The 19,425-nt window shown below is 38.3% G+C and overlaps 1 protein-coding gene across 1 annotated transcript in view; it reads right to left on the reverse strand.

Moving 5' to 3' along the window:
- Positions 1-19,425, reverse strand: part of DOP1A (DOP1 leucine zipper like protein A) — a 59,744-nt gene that overhangs the window by 24,635 nt on the left and 15,684 nt on the right. Inside the window, exons 10-20 of the mRNA XM_015832082.1 lie at positions 18,949-19,068; positions 17,391-17,505; positions 15,443-15,673; positions 12,606-13,239; positions 10,450-10,724; positions 8,616-8,768; positions 6,664-6,764; positions 4,091-4,350; positions 1,324-3,328; positions 1,107-1,218; positions 182-364 (exon numbers count right to left, since the gene is read on the reverse strand). Coding sequence (XP_015687568.1) covers positions 182-364; positions 1,107-1,218; positions 1,324-3,328; positions 4,091-4,350; positions 6,664-6,764; positions 8,616-8,768; positions 10,450-10,724; positions 12,606-13,239; positions 15,443-15,673; positions 17,391-17,505; positions 18,949-19,068 — 4,189 coding nt within the window. The remainder of the gene's footprint in view (positions 1-181; positions 365-1,106; positions 1,219-1,323; positions 3,329-4,090; positions 4,351-6,663; positions 6,765-8,615; positions 8,769-10,449; positions 10,725-12,605; positions 13,240-15,442; positions 15,674-17,390; positions 17,506-18,948; positions 19,069-19,425) is intronic.

Raw genomic sequence — 19,425 nt, forward strand, 5'->3', positions numbered from 1 at the left:
TTTGCCCTTGCTGTCTTCCTAGAGCTGAGAGTGACTCGTCTAGAGTCATTCAGGCAGCTTTGTACTGAGTTCTAGCCCCAGTCTGACATTTTAACCAGTATACCAAACTGGCTCTGTTATTCAAGTATTACAAACACTAGTAAAAAAAAATCATTTGTACACATAACTCTGGTGTTCTAACCTTTGTTGATCCAAGATTAATCGTGGTTACGGATGCAGCTGCAGCAGCAACGGTTTTCTCTGAAGAGTCTGCCTGGTACAGGATGCTCCACAAAAGTGTGACAGAGGACATGATAATGTGAAGGATAGACAAGATCCCACTGCGTGCTTCAAACATGTGCTTCTGATCTACATTAACCAGGAGCTAGTAACAAGAAAGATGAAAACATAATCAATTATCGTTAGGGACATTAATTTACAGGAATCCTGTTCCCTTTTCGCACTCTCTTCCCACCTGGTTTTTCTCCCCATTCTGTTTTAGGCAGCATTATACCATCATTGAATTATATGCCAGCCAGTACTATTTTCAGACCAGTTTGTAACAAACTTTGAAATTAGTTTCGAGATCTGATAGGATACAGATGCAATCCTAACAATAATTTTTATCAAGTTTAAATTGCACAATGAAGTACGTCCTCCAAATCAAAACAGATTTTATCAAGAGAAAACATGTCTTATCTGTTTATAATTTACTGAAATTTTGGATTCAGTTTCAATTAAAGTTAGAAATTGGGTTCGGCAATTCCAAAACCGAGTGCCTCAAATTCCGTAATTCATAAAAGAGTGCTTTAATATCAAACTGTATTCATAACATTACACTATCTTTACCCAAAATGTAAATGAAAATTGCTCTTGTGGTATTAGGTGTGAGATGAAGATCTTGCAAAGTAGTAATACATTGCACATGCATAATCAATTGCATATACATAAAGAGTTCAGAATATGCCAAATAATGTTCTCTGTTTCAAGAGTTATTCCTTAGGGCCAATGGACCTGCTGCACAATACGCAGGCTGAAACGAGTTATTAGCTAGGGCAGAGGACAAATAAGAACACACTGATAGCTGGGGGGGAAAAAAACTAATTGAAAAATCTAAAAAGGTTTACCTGATGATACTGCGTGGATGGGTCAAGTAAACAATAATGAATAATTGTTGTGATACCTTCCAAAAGAGTAAGCATCATATCTGGCGGAGTAACCGATGCCATCCAAAGAGGCCTAAAAACAACAATGAATCTGTTGCAAATTTTGTAATAAACTTACAAATTTCCCCCTTTTTTAAAAAAAAATGCCGAGAGAAACAAGACAAAGCGAAATACGTGCCTACTGTCAGACAAGCCCATTTCATATCTGTATTGCTGAATCAGATTATCCAGGTTCCTGCAAAGCTGTAGGGTCACCGAAACCACCACTCTCTGGAGCACCTTTCCCATGTAAGGTAGAGAAGCAGTGATTAACCCTATCCATTGGGGATGCATTTTACAGGCACAATGCTGGTGTAATGCTCTTATCACAGCACAAAGAAACATGCCTTGGGAGGTTATTGGCTGGGAGTGTAAATACTGAAGGGAAGCCATTGGCTGTTGAGGATTGATGTGCTCCAAGTCGGTTACCACAAAATCAAAACCTGTCTCGTTCTCCTCAGGCACAGTCATCACTCTGTGCTCCAGAACAATGAGCCGCTGGAGGACTTTTAAAAGCTGTGACTGGAGAGTGCTACCGTTATCCAACTCGTCCTCGGAAAAGTTGATAAGATTGTCTTCGGAGAAACCTTCTTCAACAGCCCCTATATTTTTCCCCGCAATCTTCTCACTGTGCCACTTCTGGACGCTGAAGATAGAGGACAACAAACAGTGCAGAATCACCTTCTGGACCTTGCATTTGGACAGCATGTCTGAAATGAAACTGGGGAACCCCTTTGTAGAGCTCTCCACCACTTTTGCCAGCTCGGCAAAAAGGAGGGACAAGATTTCGATGCTTATCATTTGCATGTTACGGTTCCCTATCAGGTCCTGCGAAGAGACCTTCACGTGGGTTGGGTAGTGGCTCCTCATGTAATACAAGCACAAAGAGATGAGGATCTCAATATACATGGAACTTCGAAAGCTGTGGTTTGAGTCTATTGGAATATGGCTATAAAAGTCTTTGCCCATGACCGATATGCGATGCCTGGCCAGAAGATTCTGAAGTAAGGAAAGCTGGGGGGTATAGGCATTATTGACACTGGTGGTAGAAATGGCATTTACGAAAGCAGAAGGATTGGTTTTCAAGATCGCTTTAATGGCAGAGAAAGAATACAGGGTCCTTGAGGAGTCATATACTTGGAGGTACAATAAAACGTGTTGATATAAAGGATGTATATTAAAATGGGGAGATTTCCGCGCCCCCGGTGACCCCGCATCACTCTCAATTTCTGAGATCTCGCCCTCTCCACAGCTGTACCAATTTTCCAAGTCGAGGCCATCGCTGAAGAAAACGCTGCTTTGCTTCAGCTTCTCCGCTTGCGCTTTCTTCTTTTCCTCATCTTTCCTTTTCGCGATTTTGACTTTGGGCTTTGCTCCTGGATGTTTGCCGGATTCTTTCACAATGGTTTCCTTTTCGGACATTTTTTCAGGCAACTTCCCTTTGAAAGTGAATTGGATGCTACTATGACTCCGCTGCCTGGACTTTTCTTCCGTGGGAGCGAACGTTTGGTCGCTGAGAGACTGCTGGCTTATTGAGATGCACGGTGATGAGCTGTTTCTGGAGATTTCATTAGAAATGCTTTCAAGTCCGGTTTCAGATGAGACAGATAATAGCTGAGCACTGTCATTGCTAAGCAAACTACTCTGACTGTCCAGAAGGTTTGGCTCTTCGCGTTTGGATCCCTCTTCCGCGGGATCTAAAGTATTTAATTTAGCTGAAGTATCTTCAGGATAGATATCTTTGTCTGACTGTGCATCTCCTGCAGGCTCATTGACTACCTTGCAGATCAGGTCAAGGACCACTTGCTGTATTATTTCCTCTAATGAATCTCCTTTCCAATGCTGAGAACTCTCTGGTGCAGTCAGGCTTTCAGGTTCTACTTCATAGCTGAGGTTATCCCCAGCAGATGACTGGGAACAGCCAGAGTCAGAACTTTGCATTATTTCTATCTGATTGTCAGGAAGGTCAAAATCAGACGCAGCCATAGGAATAGTTTCACTGCTGGTACTCAGGAGAGAGATCCTGTCACTTAAAGGGTTGACCGTGAGACTAAAATTCTCCATTTCGTCTAAACCCAACTGCTTTTCAGCGTTCTCTTTAGTTGACATCCCCGGTTCTTGACTCGATGGTATTGTGGCAAACGCTTAACAAAAAGGAAAACAAGTTGTTATGAGTATTTTTCTTATTTGGATGGTCATTCAGAAGTTATCAGCATACATCATATAATACCCGTTTCCTGCAAGACATCTTTAAGCTGTCTTGCTTAAACTAACTGACGTAAACTAAAAAGTTAACATGCAATATGAGCCCCAACAGGAATCTTTTTAACTTATACTTCAGTAGGTATTTTGAGTCCAGAGTAAAACTCTGTTGACAAATTCAAGTATTACAATAGGGGCAATATCAGTGTTCGTTTCTGAAATGAAAGAGAAATCCTTGATTGCTATGGATATAGGAAAGATCTGCAGAACTTTGGATCTAACGTTCCTCTAAAAATTAGATAATATCCAACATAAAAAGAGAAAATCCACAGAAAACTCTGCCAGTGTGAAGAGTGAATGAAAGAATATGAAAGGATATTGCGTTATAATCGGTATTATTTATATATTATCATACTTGCATCTACACACTTTTGGCAGGTCACACTGTAGTAATTTTTAACTCAAGATAACCAGAGTGTTCAAGTTATATAATTATATAACAGTCAATATATAAAACAATAGAACAAAAGGAATTCACTAATATAAAACTAAAACAAACTATGATACAACATGTTATTAAACATAGTATATAAAATGTTTATTTATGCTACATTATATCAATATAATAACAAAACTGAAGATATAAATATAATACCAACTTGAGGATATCATGAGAAATCAGTGGTTAATGAGGTGGTACTTACAACCACTACTATTAAATTTCTGCATAAAATGTTTTTCATTTTCATCTTCCAGATAACAGGGAGATTTATTCCAGTACCATTCAGCCTGTACCCTTTGAACAGAAATACGCTGGGTTTTTGGATGGAGAAGCAGCAAAAGCAAAGGTTCCAGGACTCTTGCAATGTCATGCCGTTGGAGGACTTGATTTAACCAGGCCTGTCCAACTGACCAGGTGGAGCCATCTAAGCTGTTAAGACTATCCAACATGATAAATAAAGATCTGAAGAGGGGAAAGAAAATTCCTATTAAAATAACAGGGCAAAAGAAAAAAAAATACGAGCTTTGAAACTGTTGTTATGATCAATTTCTCCATCTAGGAAAGCCAGATATTCTCTTGACCTGAGGACACTGAGTGCTCTTGGAGTCCACTCTTTTTGGCCAAAGTCAATTCCAACTTTGCAAGATCTTTTTTTTCCCCGAGAGAAGTTGAAATAGACTGATTGATTGAATTATTTGTTTTTGCACACGGCAGCGGAGGCCTAAAGCGAAAAGGTTTTATAAAACCCAGCTGAAGGCCTAGGACTGGGGCGATGGCGCGCGTGCCCACAGAGAGGGCTCTGAGTGCCGCCTCTGGCACCCGTGCCATAGATTTGCCACCACTGTACTAGATACTTCATAGATAAGATCACTTAATGCAGTGGCCCCAACCTTTTGGATACCAGGGACCGGTTCCGTGGAGAAAGGTTTTTCCGTGGACCAGAGGGGGCATGTTTTTTTTTTTGTGCTGCCTGCATTCTGTGGATGGGACTTTGCTTCTTTGCGCGGCCCGCTTAATGGGCTGCTGCGGACCGGGGGCTGGGGACGCTGACTTAATGAATATATTAGTCAAGCCAGTGGTGTTCAGTGGAAGAAGAGGCAAGTTCCAGATATATTCTGTGGCTATCAGTTGGCTATTTAGGAGAATAACTAAAATATACTATTTTTAAAAATAAAGGAATTTCATTCGAGAGAAATTCAATATATGCAATTTTACACAAAATTTAAAACACAAATTAAATTATATTCCACTACTCACTGGGCACATTTCTATATGCCAGATGTATGTCACATGCCAAATGCAACATCTGAGGTTTTTATATTTCAAATAAACTTGAAATATGAATAAAAAGTATAAGGAGATCTCTTTTGGTGTCAATAGTTGACAGTGCTTTAATCTTAGCTTTGGGGTCAAGGTTAATAGTCTTAAAATAAATGTAGTTCCAATATACTGTACATACCTATAAAACATTCTAATATTTTTTTTTGTAAATTTATGAGGTGATCTTTGATCTGAACAAAAGATGCAACCATCTATTAAAGAAAGGGAAATTGTTTTTCCAAATTTTGAATTTTTGCATTTCTATTGGCTAGTATCAGTTTCAGAAACACCTAATTTACTATAAATATTTTTAAATTCAGGTACACAAAAATTGCTCCTAATAAAAGTCTGTTGGATATGATATGATTTGATATGCAACAATTAATGTCTCAAATAAAGAAATGTTACTGTTTGTCTGGACTAAAATTTTCAATACATCTTAGATTATGTCTTATTCAGAAAAGAATCAGATCTATTGAATACCAATAGAAAATATTGGTGTAACATCTAAGCTGTTAAGACTATCCAACATGATAAATAAAGATCTGAAGAGGGGAAAGAAAATTCCTATTAAAATAACAGGGCAAAAGAAAAAAAAATACGAGCTTTGAAACTGTTGTTATGATCAATTTCTCCATCTAGGAAAGCCAGATATTCTCTTGACCTGAGGACACTGAGTGCTCTTGGAGTCCACTCTTTTTGGCCAAAGTCAATTCCAACTTTGCAAGATCTTTTTTTTTCCCGAGAGAAGTTGAAATAGACTGATTGATTGAATTATTTGTTTTTGCACACGGCAGCGGAGGCCTAAAGCGAAAAGGTTTTATAAAACCCAGCTGAAGGCCTAGGACTGGGGCGATCATGCTGTTGGAGAGGCAATGAGGTTAATACTTCATTTAAATCAACAGCAAATGCTCACAACTGGCTGCCCACGTTAACATTTTAGTCATAATTATTCTCCACGTAATACAGTTACAAATAGTTCTAAACATAATAGTTCTAAAACTTAAATAGCTACTTTATGAGTGAACATTGAGATAGTTTTGATCATGTACTATTAGACCAGATGAAGTCACTTTATCTGTCACTGCTGCTTTGTCATGAAATATTTTATTTCTATCTCTCTATCAGGTCATATTTAGGAGCAATTTTAAAAGAGGTATTGTGACAGATTTTTTCCTACTTCAAGCATCTTCCCATTTATGTATATGTAAATAATAAATATTAATTCTGATAAGCTGAAACTGAATTTGGTCATCAACTTTATCTTTTCTTGTTTTCCCAAGGATATTTATTCACTACAATGTCAATTTATCAGAGTAAATTTTTTTTTAAAGTTTCAAAACTATTGTGTTCTGGAAATTTCTATAAGCATAACCTCATTGTTACAAAAATATATTATTTTATTAAATAATAGTTAATAATTTTCTATTTCATCTATCCGTGTAACTAACTAACCTGTCAAACGAACGACCGTATGATGAGGACTTGTTAATATGGAGGTCTCTAGTGAGATGCCAAAGTACTGCAAACTTTGCATGAGCTTCCATTCTGATTTTCTACAAAACGAAGGAACAAATAAATTTACTCTTAATATAATCCATCAAATTGGGTAAGGAGACAATGATCTAAATCAGTAACAATCAATATAGCTGTCGTGTGTTTCTTTCCTCATTATCAGTTTGAAGGAACAACAATTTTAACCAGCGCATTGCTGATGGTTTACAATTATATTTCTATGACACAAAAAAAGAATTTTTACTTTCTGTAGTCAGCAGAATTTTAAAAATTATAATTTCATGAAATGGCAAGGAACAAAACTCAGTACCACAAGTAGCAATTTATCTTTGAAGCAGAAGATAGAAAATAGAAATTTCAGAAGGACATCCCCTCCAAAAGGTTGAGGAGGTATTTTGACAGTTTTAAGATCTACACAGTATCCAACTAGTCCATTTCTGCTGAAAGGATTTCTGACATCAGGTGATCTGATTCTTCCTCTCATATACCTCAAAAATCTGCTGTAAAGGGAACTGGAAGACTTTCCAGAGCAAACTCTAAAGTGCATGGGGGCCTACAGGAAGGGGTGGATGGAGGCTCATATAATGAATGCCCACCTAAAATTCTGAGATAGAAAACAATGAGAGTCTCACATAGCAATTAATGTGCCAGATCTGGGCAGGTACAATCTAAGTCCAACTCCCATATAATAACAGAACTTACTAGATGACAGAATTTACTAGAGGTTGAATAAGTCAGGACCAATAACCGTGTTTCAGTAGAACATACTTCACAGAGTGATTGTTGCAGAAATTGAGTACAGTCATGGGTGCCATCTCAAGCCCTCAGAAAAGTAGGATATAATTTTACCAATAATAAATGAATAAACAAGATTACTATATAAACTTATAAGTGAAGAAAACTGTCCAAACGATGACCAAGGCATTTTTAAATGTTAGAACTCTAACACTAATCCTAATGAAAAAAACAGCTATCACAATTTCATTTCAGTAGTACAATGTGATCCTAAATATATTACTCAGAAAGAAATTGGAAGTGAAAATATTCAGAATTGTTTCTCAACACATTTGTGAGACTGACACTATAAACTGTTCAGCTCAGACTGCAAGTATTTTACCACATGAGAAGGGTGAGCTTGTCATACGTAAAAAATTAGACTGTTATTTTAACTATTTCATACTGAACATACCATGATATAAACAATGAATAAAGCTATTCAGATTGCATCTGGAGTGGGGAAGAGAAAAAAGAGAGGAATGACATGACCAATCCATTTAAGAAGTAAACTAAAGGTTGCACCAGAACAAAATTAGAAGAGCAATCCAGGTTGCAAGTGTCGAAGGAAAAGTCTTCATCATGGTTCAGTCCAAGCCGGGAATAAACAACATGGCGACTGCTTTAGAAAGAAGGCTGCAGTTTATTGAAGAGGAGAGCCAGACAGAAAGATGGCTCTGGAAGAAAAAGAGTGAGCACATGTAGGGAGTGGGTTTTTATACCCTCTGGAGCCTTTTGTTTGGAGTTTTCCTGTGGCATGAACTTTGACCTGAGTCTGAGTGTGCCTTTCTGGTATTCTGATGGTGGTGGATTAATCCTATTATGTCCCAAGGGTCATATCCTGCTTCCCTGTGGCTGTGGCTGATGACTCTTAGATTTTTGGTGTTGATTCTAGGGATCTTTCTTCCTAATCCCAGGGACAGAGAGACTTGGGGGCAGGGTTGGTTTCTGTTTTTAAAATTCTTTAGGGAAATATATTCTGCCTTTTAAATATTTCCAAAAATATTTCTTTCTCGGGGGGGGGCGGTATTTCCCACACAAGGATCACCAGAAGAAAGTAAATATGGGAAAGGAGGTTAGAAGAGGATACTATTCAGAAAAAAGAGAGAAAGATTTACCTTGTCTCTGTGGGTCAGCTGTTGACTGATAACATCCTCACAAATACTAGAAGATGGAACTAGATTATGCAACTGGAAAAAAAGCTCCACACTCTTCTGATGGTATTGGGGGGTCCCATCACCCAGTTGGTCCCATAAAGTTAATGCCACATGCTTTGGAAAGTAAAACAGAATAATCACATATATAACAGCATTTGATTTTTTAAAAAAAAGTTTCATTAGCATAACCACTGAGTCATATCCTTTGGATGTTCTATTTCAGCTATTGATAAAAGTGCTAAACATTTCTGCTTGAATACAATGTATTCTTGTATTCTTATACAAGAGGAAGGCAGTTTTGTGTGCGCTGCTTTAAAATCAGCATAATGCTATGGCTAAGCATGATCAGGCCAAGTTCCCACTCAATTATAGAGCTCTGTGAGTGACTTGAGATTAACCATTTCTTCCTTAGCCATTTTTCTAGCAGGATTGATAGGATAAAGATTGCATATGGTAAGATACTCATGTGTGATGTCTTGAGTGAGATACAAACAGATAAACCAATAGCAAATATCCAGCATCTATAGTTCAGTCAATTCCCTCCAACTCCAGCTCCACCTGTCACATCCCATAGCATTCCACAATCCCATTGCCAATTCATAGGAAAGCCTTTTCAGAGAGCAGAGGGAGAAAAAGCCCCAATGAATAAAAATAGTTTCACTCATGATTTTTCACCCAACCCTATATAAAGCCTAGAAGTAAATGTTGTAAAATGATAATTCAAACTAGAAACAGTTTTGTATTCCAACTGAATTACTTAGAGAATTATACTTTACAATGAATCTCAGCAACATTATTCTGATAAATCTACTCAGCAAAATAATATCAACTTTTAGTCTGGAGGAAAAAAAAGAATAAATTAGTACACTGCCAAGGAGAGGGGCAGCTTTAAAATAACAATAATAACAGCTACAACAACAACATGCCTGATATCAATATTGTGGAAAAGAAAAAAAAAGTCTGGTTCATTGATATTGCAATGCCAGGTGATGCACGAATTGAAGAGAAACAGCTAGAAAAAACAACGAAATATCATGATTTGCAAATTGAAGTTGAGCGATTGTGGAGGAAGAATTTAATGGTTGTGCCAATAGTAATAGGAGCCCTTGGAGCAATACCCAAAGGGCTGCCTAGATACATGGAAATTTTGAACTTATTAGTCCTAAATATTCCGCCTTTGCAGAAAAAACAACCCACCCTATTCAGAACTGCCCATATTCCCAGACGTTCTCTTAATACCTCTTAGGTCCTTGGTTAGGACCTGAACTGTTAAGTTTTTAACAGTCCCAGACTGTGAATCGAATTGATGATTAACATAATAATAATAATAATAATAATAATAATAATAATAATAATAATAATAATAATAATAATAATAGTAGTAGTAGTAGTAGTAGTAGTAGTAGTAATAGTAGTAGTAGTAATAATAATAATAAATATGACTAACAATCTTTAAAAATAACCCTGAAAGCTATAAACAGAACAAATTCCTAAAGAACTAAACTAAGAATGAAAGAAATGCTGAGTTTCCTAAAGTGAAAACAATTTTAGTCATAGAACAGGCAATCAGAGTGATTCCCCTCCTGATTCTTTCTCCTATAGCTCCCCATGATTCCTCAGAAATTGTTCTGGGGGTTCACCAAATTGGTTTTGATGGAAAGTGGGAGGACAAGACAAGGAAGACAACCCAAGGGAAATTTTGTTTACCTAATGGTACAAATACTATTGTTGATGCTGATAACACAATCACTCCAAATCAAGTTCTTAACTATTAAAATGTTATGATCTCCCGTACCTTGAAAAAATCTGTCTTTTCAGCCATATATCTGAGGGTGCCTTGATTAAGAGGAGGTCTGATAACAACAGCTACCCTTCCCTGGTTTGGACTCAGAGGTTGCGCTGTTTCTACACTATTCTGGTTTTCTCCAGTGACAACAGCAATTGACTGAGTCAATCCAACCAAGTCCATTATTAAAGAAATAGTAATGCTTTGGACACCAAAATCATTTGCTTGCCTGCAAGCATTCATAAGGGTCTGGAGCCACAAAAGAGGCTGCTCTTGCTCACAATCTGGAAAGAAAGAAAGATATTTGTGTTATATAAAAATATAAAAGCATTATATATTTTACATTGTACCAGGGGCAGGCAACCTTGGCTCTTTTATGACTCGTGGACTTCAACTCCCAGAATTCCTGGCTCAGGATAGCTGGCTCAGGAATTCTGGGAGTTGAATTCCACGAGTCATAAAAGAGCCAAGGTTGCCTATCCCTGCATTGTACCATATTTGACATACATCTGGATAATATTTTTTTACATCCTGCTTATCTACTCAACTATCCCGATTATTATATGACTTCATTTATAGAATTTTGGGATACCCAATAAAATGGATGATGAAAAAAAAGAGCCTAATCTTTCAGTTTGGTAACTTTTAATGAAAGGCAAGATGGAAAGGCCATTCAGCTTAGAGAATTCTAATCAGAGAATACTTTGTTTATGCTTAATTATGCCTTTTTGATACACCACCTTTGCTATCACCTTAGCAAGTAAACTTCGGTTTTGAAACTTACCACTCTGATTTACAGATGCTACTAAAAACAGAAGTGGAACTGGAAGAGTTGTGCCTGAATTTTCAGACCTATATTAATTTATAAAGATAATAACTAAAAACTAGGGATAAAATGCCTTTCAAAATATTTCATTCCAGGTTCATGATGGACATGTTAACATTATGGTGCATTGAGTTTTTGCAGATATAGCAACTATATATATAGCAACTATATGTGGAAAAAGCAAAACCCAACATATACAAAAAGTAATACAAACTTAAATGGCCAAAAGCATTGATGTTAATGCTTGAATGTGAGTTCAAGTGCCACATAAAGAAAAACCCAGACTGATTTAGTAGAGGCAAACCAATAACATTTCCTGAATTTAGGCACAGAATGCTGAATATATAGTATTAAAAAAAGCATCAGATGTCAGATATAAGAACGGATTGTGGAGAAGAAACTGAAACTAATTTTTAAGAATCTAGAACAGCTTTCCACAATTCAGAGATATCAAGATATGTTGATTCAACCCCAAGAATTCCCCAGTCAACATGACCCTTGCTGAAAATTATAACAGAAGTCCTCACATCTGGAAATCCCTGAGGGTGACTTAGAACATGATCAAAGAAGAAAAACTCCTAGAGTTCTTGAAGATTAATAAAACTATACTGTTATTAGTCTCCTCCTCTCCATTGAAAAGATTTAATTTCAAGTGTATAACCAAAAGCATTTCATTATGTTAACAAACTCTTACTCATTGGTCACCCATCAGTAGTTGATGTATGCCACCCAGATTCTACTACTGCAGGGCAACTTATAAATTCAAATACTTTTTTTAAAAATGTAGCTTGGACTCTGCAGCCAATCAATCTATTGCAAGGCATACCTTATGGCTACTATGTTGTGCAGCAATGTTTGTTATATAGCCTCTCTACTTCTTTCATTTCTAGAGAAACCTGAGTGTATAGAGCTTGAACAACTGGTTGATTAGGTTTCTGGGTTTTCCCTAAACAGGGGAAAATAGTTTGACTAACAATTAGATTAAACTATGCTTGAGTGGATTAGTAGGTCCAAACAACATACTTCTCTGATTGTGTTATGCAAATCTGACCAATGTCAGTCTGTCATAAACAGGCACTAAAATGTAAAGATGTGCATTTAACTCAATGTCATGTGTACTCTTATGTACACTAATATGCTAAATACTCATTAGTCTGTCTCAGCATATCTGTAACTTTTATGTTCTAATTTCCCATACAAAGCAAACATTGTTTGTTTTTCTTTACTTACATAAAGCAGGGAACAAAAAGCAATGCAGAAATAATTTTCCTCTTCCCTCCAATTCCCAAGGTTCAGTCAAATATATAAAAACTTAGATATCATATACATAATTACTCACCAATGTCTGCTTTCTCTGCATGGATTTCAGAGGGATGGTTTCCTTCTGCAATGTAAACTGGAAAACTTGAACATTCAAGAAAGAGCTGACATGCAGCAATGAATGCAGAGTGGTACTCTTTTGGTGTTGTCTTCTTAGCTGTTTTTTTCCCTCTGGATGCATCTCCTTGCGACTCTCTTGTGCATTGTGCAGTCTCTCCTTTCCCTCTTACAAGGTCCTCCTGAATCCCTGTTGCCAAAGGCCGAGACGATGAATTGCTTGGAATGATGTAGAGGTTGATAAATCTGGTTAAAAACTGTTGGACATATTCCAAACAGCACTGCATTGCAGTCTTTTGAATTGTCATTGTCTTCCCACTTCGAGATCCTGTCCCTTGGGTCAACTTGGAAGGAGGCTGTACGACGGTTTCCTCTGAACCCACCGTTGAGGCAGACTCTGTCTCGGAGGAGGCACTGCCCATAAAGGGGATGGTAGGTACTCCAGGACCCCCACTCAACATCCTGTCAATCTCTTCAGTTGTATCTGCTTGGTATTGTACAAACTCAGTAAATCCACTTTCAGATGATCGACTGCTTGGGGGATTTTCTCCATCCTCAAATACATCATTGGGATTTTCCACAGCAACTAGTGGCATCTACTCAAGACAGAAGATTAAGATTTAAATAACATAAAATAACCCTTCTTCTTCTTTTTTTGGGATTACAAGTAAAAGGCAACGGCAAGAGTACATTTCTTTTACTTATTGTATTCTTCCACAATTTATTTTAGAATTTTAATGATCCTCGTTCTCAATTTACAAATCCCACATAAAATTTAGACTGAGGTAAATCCTGTTCAACACTATGTGGTCTCTGCATATTAGAATAATACAAAACAGGATGATAAAATCCGCCTAATAAATTAAACCATAACTAAGTAAAATCTCACTGAATTCTAATGTATGAGAAACTTTGAGTCTGAACTATCTGAATCAAGTTGAATATGACCAGTGCTTTTTTTCTAAAAAAAAAAAGGTGTCGGAACTCACACATGTCATACAACCCTCCTTGCCTACCCTTCAAGGTTCCATCAAAAAAAGGTGCCGGAACTCCGTTCTGGGTGTTCTATGAGAAAAAAAGCCCTGAATATGACTATTAATGATTTGATGCACCTTGATAGCAAATTACATATAAAATGATATATTTGTATCTACAGAAGTGCTTGATAAATCCGAAGCCTTGTTCTGTTTAGTACTAATGAATTACTGTGATTATCTCTCCACATAATTTTACCTGGTTTGCCTTCAGTTTTGCAGGCCACTTTGTCAACAAAGCCTGCCAAAACAGGCTTTTGCAAAAGGCTTTATATTAACTAGTAAAAGGAAGGCTTTTGTCTAATAGAGCAGAGTAGTACAGTTCCTATACACAGAGGACAAGCAGTGGTGCAACTCAAGAACCAAATATATTTGTGGCTTCAGAGCCATCACCATTTTCTCCAGAGAAGAAAAGATGATTCAGAGCCTGATCTTCTTTTAGCCTAGAGCAGGGGTAGGCAACCTCGGCTCTTGTATGACTCGTGGACTTCAACTCAGCTATGCTGGCTCAGGAATTCTGGCAGTTGAAGTCCACGAGTCATAAAAGAACCAAGGTTGCCTACCCCTGGCATAGAGGCTAGATGAAGCACTCTTGGCTGTGATATAATTCTGTCTTATTGTCCTGCTAATAGTTTCTTCTGTTTGCAACCTTGTTTTTCAACTTCCGAACTGACACAATTAAAATACGCCAGGTCTGCACTTAGGGTTCCATTTATAACAAAAATGAAGAACATTTAAAAATATATTCCATCGGTAATCATGATTGCTACCTGACTAAATTATATATTTATGTTTAATATGTTCAAATGCAAAAAAAAAATTATGAGAAAGTCAAATTATGCATACTTGTCACGTTATTGTGTTATTTTTTTTATTTTTATTGGCAATAGTATAAAAATAAATTTTGTATACATTTCAATCCCCCCCAAAAATTATTTTTATCTTCCCCCCTCCTACTTTTTCCCTGTAACTTCGAAACGATAGACATCGACAACTGAACAGGTTATCAAGACTAAGGTTTCATTATTATCTTTAGTTTCAGGGAAAGGTGGTATGCTCTATTGACTGTAAGGGCAGGAAATGACTTCTAAACTTTCTTCAGTTACTAGAGACAATGAAAACAAGCTTCCAAGCTATGGTGCTGATGAACGTAGAGTACCCAGACAGGCTTTCAGCACAGAAAATATACAAAGAAGATAAGATCTTAGAGACAGTGATAACCTACCTCAGTGATGGCAAACCTTTTAGAGACCGAGTGCCCAGAAACTGGCCCCGCCCCCGCTCTGCCCCCCATCCCTCACCCCGCCTGCCCGCAGGGCCACTCACCGACTCCAGGGCCCGCTGCAGATCGCCCAGGCAGCCCAGCAGCGCTATGGCGGTCACGCCCTCTGCCCGCGCCCTGCAGCATCAACTGTGCATGATGGGGTGTGAGGGCAGAGTCTTGTCTACGCTGCCTGGCTGCCATGTCCTTGGCTGCGCTGCTCCGTGTGGGCCACGCTCAGGGGCGACTCTCCTTCAGGGGGACTGCTGGAGAGGAGCGGGTCACGGGGGGAGGCGAGGCTGGGGCAACGGCACGTGTGCCCACAGAGAGAGCTCCGAGTGCCGCCTCTGGCATCCGTGCCATAGGTTCGCCACCACTGACCTACCTGTTCTTCAAGGTCATCAACTTTCAAGCAACAGAATACTAGTTAAGTTGACAGCATATCTTTTTAAAAAGCTAATAATCTGTAATCTTTAAACAAAGCAATGACATCTGCAGAGTTACCTTTTTCTCTTCCCATTCTTTGAGAACATTGTGTCTGTTTGGTAACTGTAGGACACCATCAGTACCAGGAGATAACAGGGGGGGTTGAACTTTGCTAAGAATCTTTGAGCAGAGTTTCAAGGAATCGGTCAGCTCACACAAGTGCAGTGTCTGAAGATGGCTTGTCAGTGCAGAGATCATTCTAAGTAAAAGCTGAGGCAGATGTTCTGTCTGTATTTCAATATACGTCTCCTAAAAACAAAGTAAAAAGCACATTATTAAATCATCCCTCTTTTATTAATCTAGTGAACTGCAACTTCAATGTAAATGTGCCATCAAATTCCAGAAATTGGATTTTTTTTTTTAAAAAAAGATGTGACATATTAAGTGATATTAATTACTTAATCCAGAAGACTGAGATACCATTTCCAGACTTCTCTTTAATACTGGAAAACCCTACTAAATGTGATAGGGGCCTGGGGATGGTAGGGGCCAAAGCAAATAGACAGGAATGAGCCCCTTCTAAAATAGGGATTTTAAGAGCAATAGAAGCTGCCACTGTGTTGCTTTTATTGATTTCCCCCATCAGTTCTAGTCAACACAGTTTAGTTCATTCAAAAAATTCCTGAAAAGATGGAAGGTTTAGGAGCCGGGTGGGAACTGAGAAGATGTCAGAAGAACAGAAGGAAAGGGAGGGTCTTTTGAGAAAACTTACAGTCTTATATCCTACACACATTCTTCACATCTATTTACAGACAAATATACACAAACATATCCCAGCACACAAGAGAAATCAGCAGAACCTTTAGGAAATTTCAGAAGTGATGACTTTTGAGTAACTCTCATGCACTTTTCAGACTTTCTTTAAAGCAATGAAAACATTACCTGGCTAATTCCTTCTTCTCGAATCAATATATGGTTCATTGATAATACGAAAAAATATTCATATATTATAAATATTTTATTTATTCTGTTAATAATAATCACTTGAAAACAAGTTAATAATGGAAACTGATAGTTCAAAAATGATGGTCAAGACTAGAGCAATTTCAGTTTTCTCACAACAAATTTTACAAAATACATATTGTCAGATGTGCGCACAAAAGATTGTTTTTAATTAAAAAAAACCAGTAAGAATGCCATACCTGACAAAGCACTTTCATACTTCTAGTAGGCTTTGAAATGAAAAAGCAAAGAATTTGAAGATACAAGAAAGATACAGTAATAGGAAAAAAGCATTTTCAAGAGCCTCCATTAACATATATTGTTATCTAACAGGTAGTTGTGATACATGCAAAAGAACTACTGTTATTTAGCAGATTTGACAAAAAATAATAATAATCTACAGTCAAAGCAGAATAGTAATGAGAAATCTAGAAAAAGAGAAATTACCGTGACAAGAAATAAAACAGATCCTATGTATAAAGACTAGTCTCCATCTTATAGCCTTTGATTGTTAGTATACTGGGAGCCTATAATATTGTTTGTTATCTGATTTAAAGTCAAACACTTCTCCAGCCCATCTATTTTATAAAACAGTGGTTCTCAACCTTTTTAATGCCGCGACCCCAACCGATCGTAAGTCGAGGACTAAACCGGTCGTAAGTCGAGGACTAAACCGGTCGTAAGTCGAGGACTAAACCGGTCGTAAGTCGAGGACTTTTCCTGCCCGGGAGCGCCACACATGCGTGGTTCCGCCCCCTGCGCTGGCCGAGGCGTAGCTGGCAAGCGGCAGAGACGGAGCAGGCCGACCACCAGCTGGCCCAGCCCAAGGGAGGTAAGGCACCTGCCGGAAAAGGGGGAAAAAATGGCGGACAAAAAAAATGGCGGACAGCCTTGCTTGGCGACCCCCGTGAAATGGTCGATCGACCCCAAATGGGGTCCCGACCCACAGGTTGAGAACCACTGTTATAAAACAAAAGAGAACTATTAGGAAGACTATAATCAGCATGAACAAAGGGAATCTTACCAAAGAGACTATATCCAACAAAAAATCAACCAGAAGGCAAAAGTTGGTGAGAGGGAATTCAGCAGGTTCACTAGCACCTCCAGGCACAGCCTGTAATCGAGCATGCAGAGTCCGCCTATGAATTCAAGCACAGTTTATGCATTGGTAGCACAGCATCTGCAGGACTAGAAACTGTAAGTAGATTTTGTAACCATTTCTTAAACTACGATTTTATAATGTTATAAACACGGTCTACAACTCTTTATGTTATAAATATGGTTATGTTTGTTTTAAAAGACTTATCAACGTTTTAGGTATTTGCATTTTAGTTTTTAACTTTTTTAAAAAATTGAATTGTTGTTTTAGCTGTTGTCAGCTGCTCAGAATCACTTAGGTGAGATAGACAGCACTACAAATCAAACCAACCAATAAACAACGATAAAGCAGAAGTGGAAATAACAGAACTGTATTTCAGTTGCAAAAAAAAACCCAACCCCTCTTCAAATATATTTTTTAAATTCAGAATTTGAAAGAAGCAATTAAAAAATTGTGTTTCTGTTTAATCGCTATTAATATTTCCCATGGATTAGGCTGCCCGTGAATCCCCTGCCCTTTACAAACTCTTACACTATTTTGCAGAGCTCCCTAACTCTCCAGAATAACTTCTCAAAGGGCAAACGTTTTAGCAGGGAGTTAAAAATCACATCCTGTCATTTTTTTCCCCCCAGGAAAAAGACCCCTATACAGAATCATGCTTCATAACCTTCAGCACTGACTGCTAGTGTGCATCTGAATGGATCATTATATAGACTAAGCCAGTGATGGCAAACATTTTAGAGACCAAGTGCCCAAACTGCAACCCAAAACCCACTTATATATCCCCGGGTGCCGGGTGGGTGTGGCCCACTTGGCGGGCACAGCTACAGTGGGCTTGGCAGACTGGGTGGGTGTGGCCACTGGATGGGTGTGGCTGCAGTAGTCATGGCAGATTGAGTGGGCATGGCTGGGGTGGGCGTGGCCACCTCGATGTTGCTTATGGGGAGGGACACCTGTGGGGGCAGGGTCGGGGGAGATCCAGGGGGTCTCTGGCAGGTGGGATGATGGGCTCCCCAATGGCTGCTCCAGGCTGGCTGGCCTTAGGCCAGTGATGGCGAACTTTTAGAGACCATGTGTGCTGGGGCAATGGCGCGTGCCCACAGAGAGGGCTCCGCATGCCGCCTCTGGCATGCGTGCCATAGGTTCGCCACCACTGGACTAAGTACACCGAACACTTTCACATATCCTAAAACCAGTGCCTTTCACTAGAGTGAAATATATTGTGAAGACCATCAAGACAGAAATTATGTGATAGCATGGCCAGTGCATGCTCTCTCAAAAGAATAAAGTACCACCTTCCACATCAGCCCTCCCCTTCTAAAAGACAGATCCCTTTTGAATATTTGGAATTATGCAGCTTTTCTTTCCTTCAGATCAGAAATGAACCAATTTTTTTTTATTTTCTCAAGGAATATGAAACCCTACTTATAAAATATACCTTTTCAACGGTAATATAAAAACACTTATATGAAATGTATCTTACCTACAGCATTCTTCAAACCAACGGGCAATGTAGTCCCACATATAATAAGGCTCAAAAGAATTAAACAGAAGATTGGCAGTTTTAATCAGCTCTGCTGTTTTCTTATTTTCCCTCAATTTGCTGAAAGAAAAGCCCAACAGCTCAGTGAAATACGTACATAGTCAACCACCTACTGCATATTCCTAATTCAAACTTATTTCTTTGTTTCTTAACAGCCATGCTTCATTTTATTACCATCCTTTCCTTCTGAGATTTCTGGCTCTCTCTCTCACTTTTACTATTTTTTCCACATAGGATATTTCATAATACTTCTTCTATATTAAAAAAAGTGTTCAAAATGTGGGGCAAAACAAAAATGTCTGCTGCCTGCCACAAACTTCCTGGAACTCATGTATAAGAAAGTGGCTGAAGAAGTGTAAAAAATTACTCTTTCCCTGATGACAACTTTTCAGTTTTAACTTCATGAAAGTGACAAGA

Source organism: Protobothrops mucrosquamatus, unplaced genomic scaffold, assembly GCF_001527695.2.
Source record: "Protobothrops mucrosquamatus isolate PMUCROS unplaced genomic scaffold, P.Mucros_1.0 scaffold_300, whole genome shotgun sequence".
Taxonomy (NCBI): domain Eukaryota; kingdom Metazoa; phylum Chordata; class Lepidosauria; order Squamata; family Viperidae; genus Protobothrops; species Protobothrops mucrosquamatus.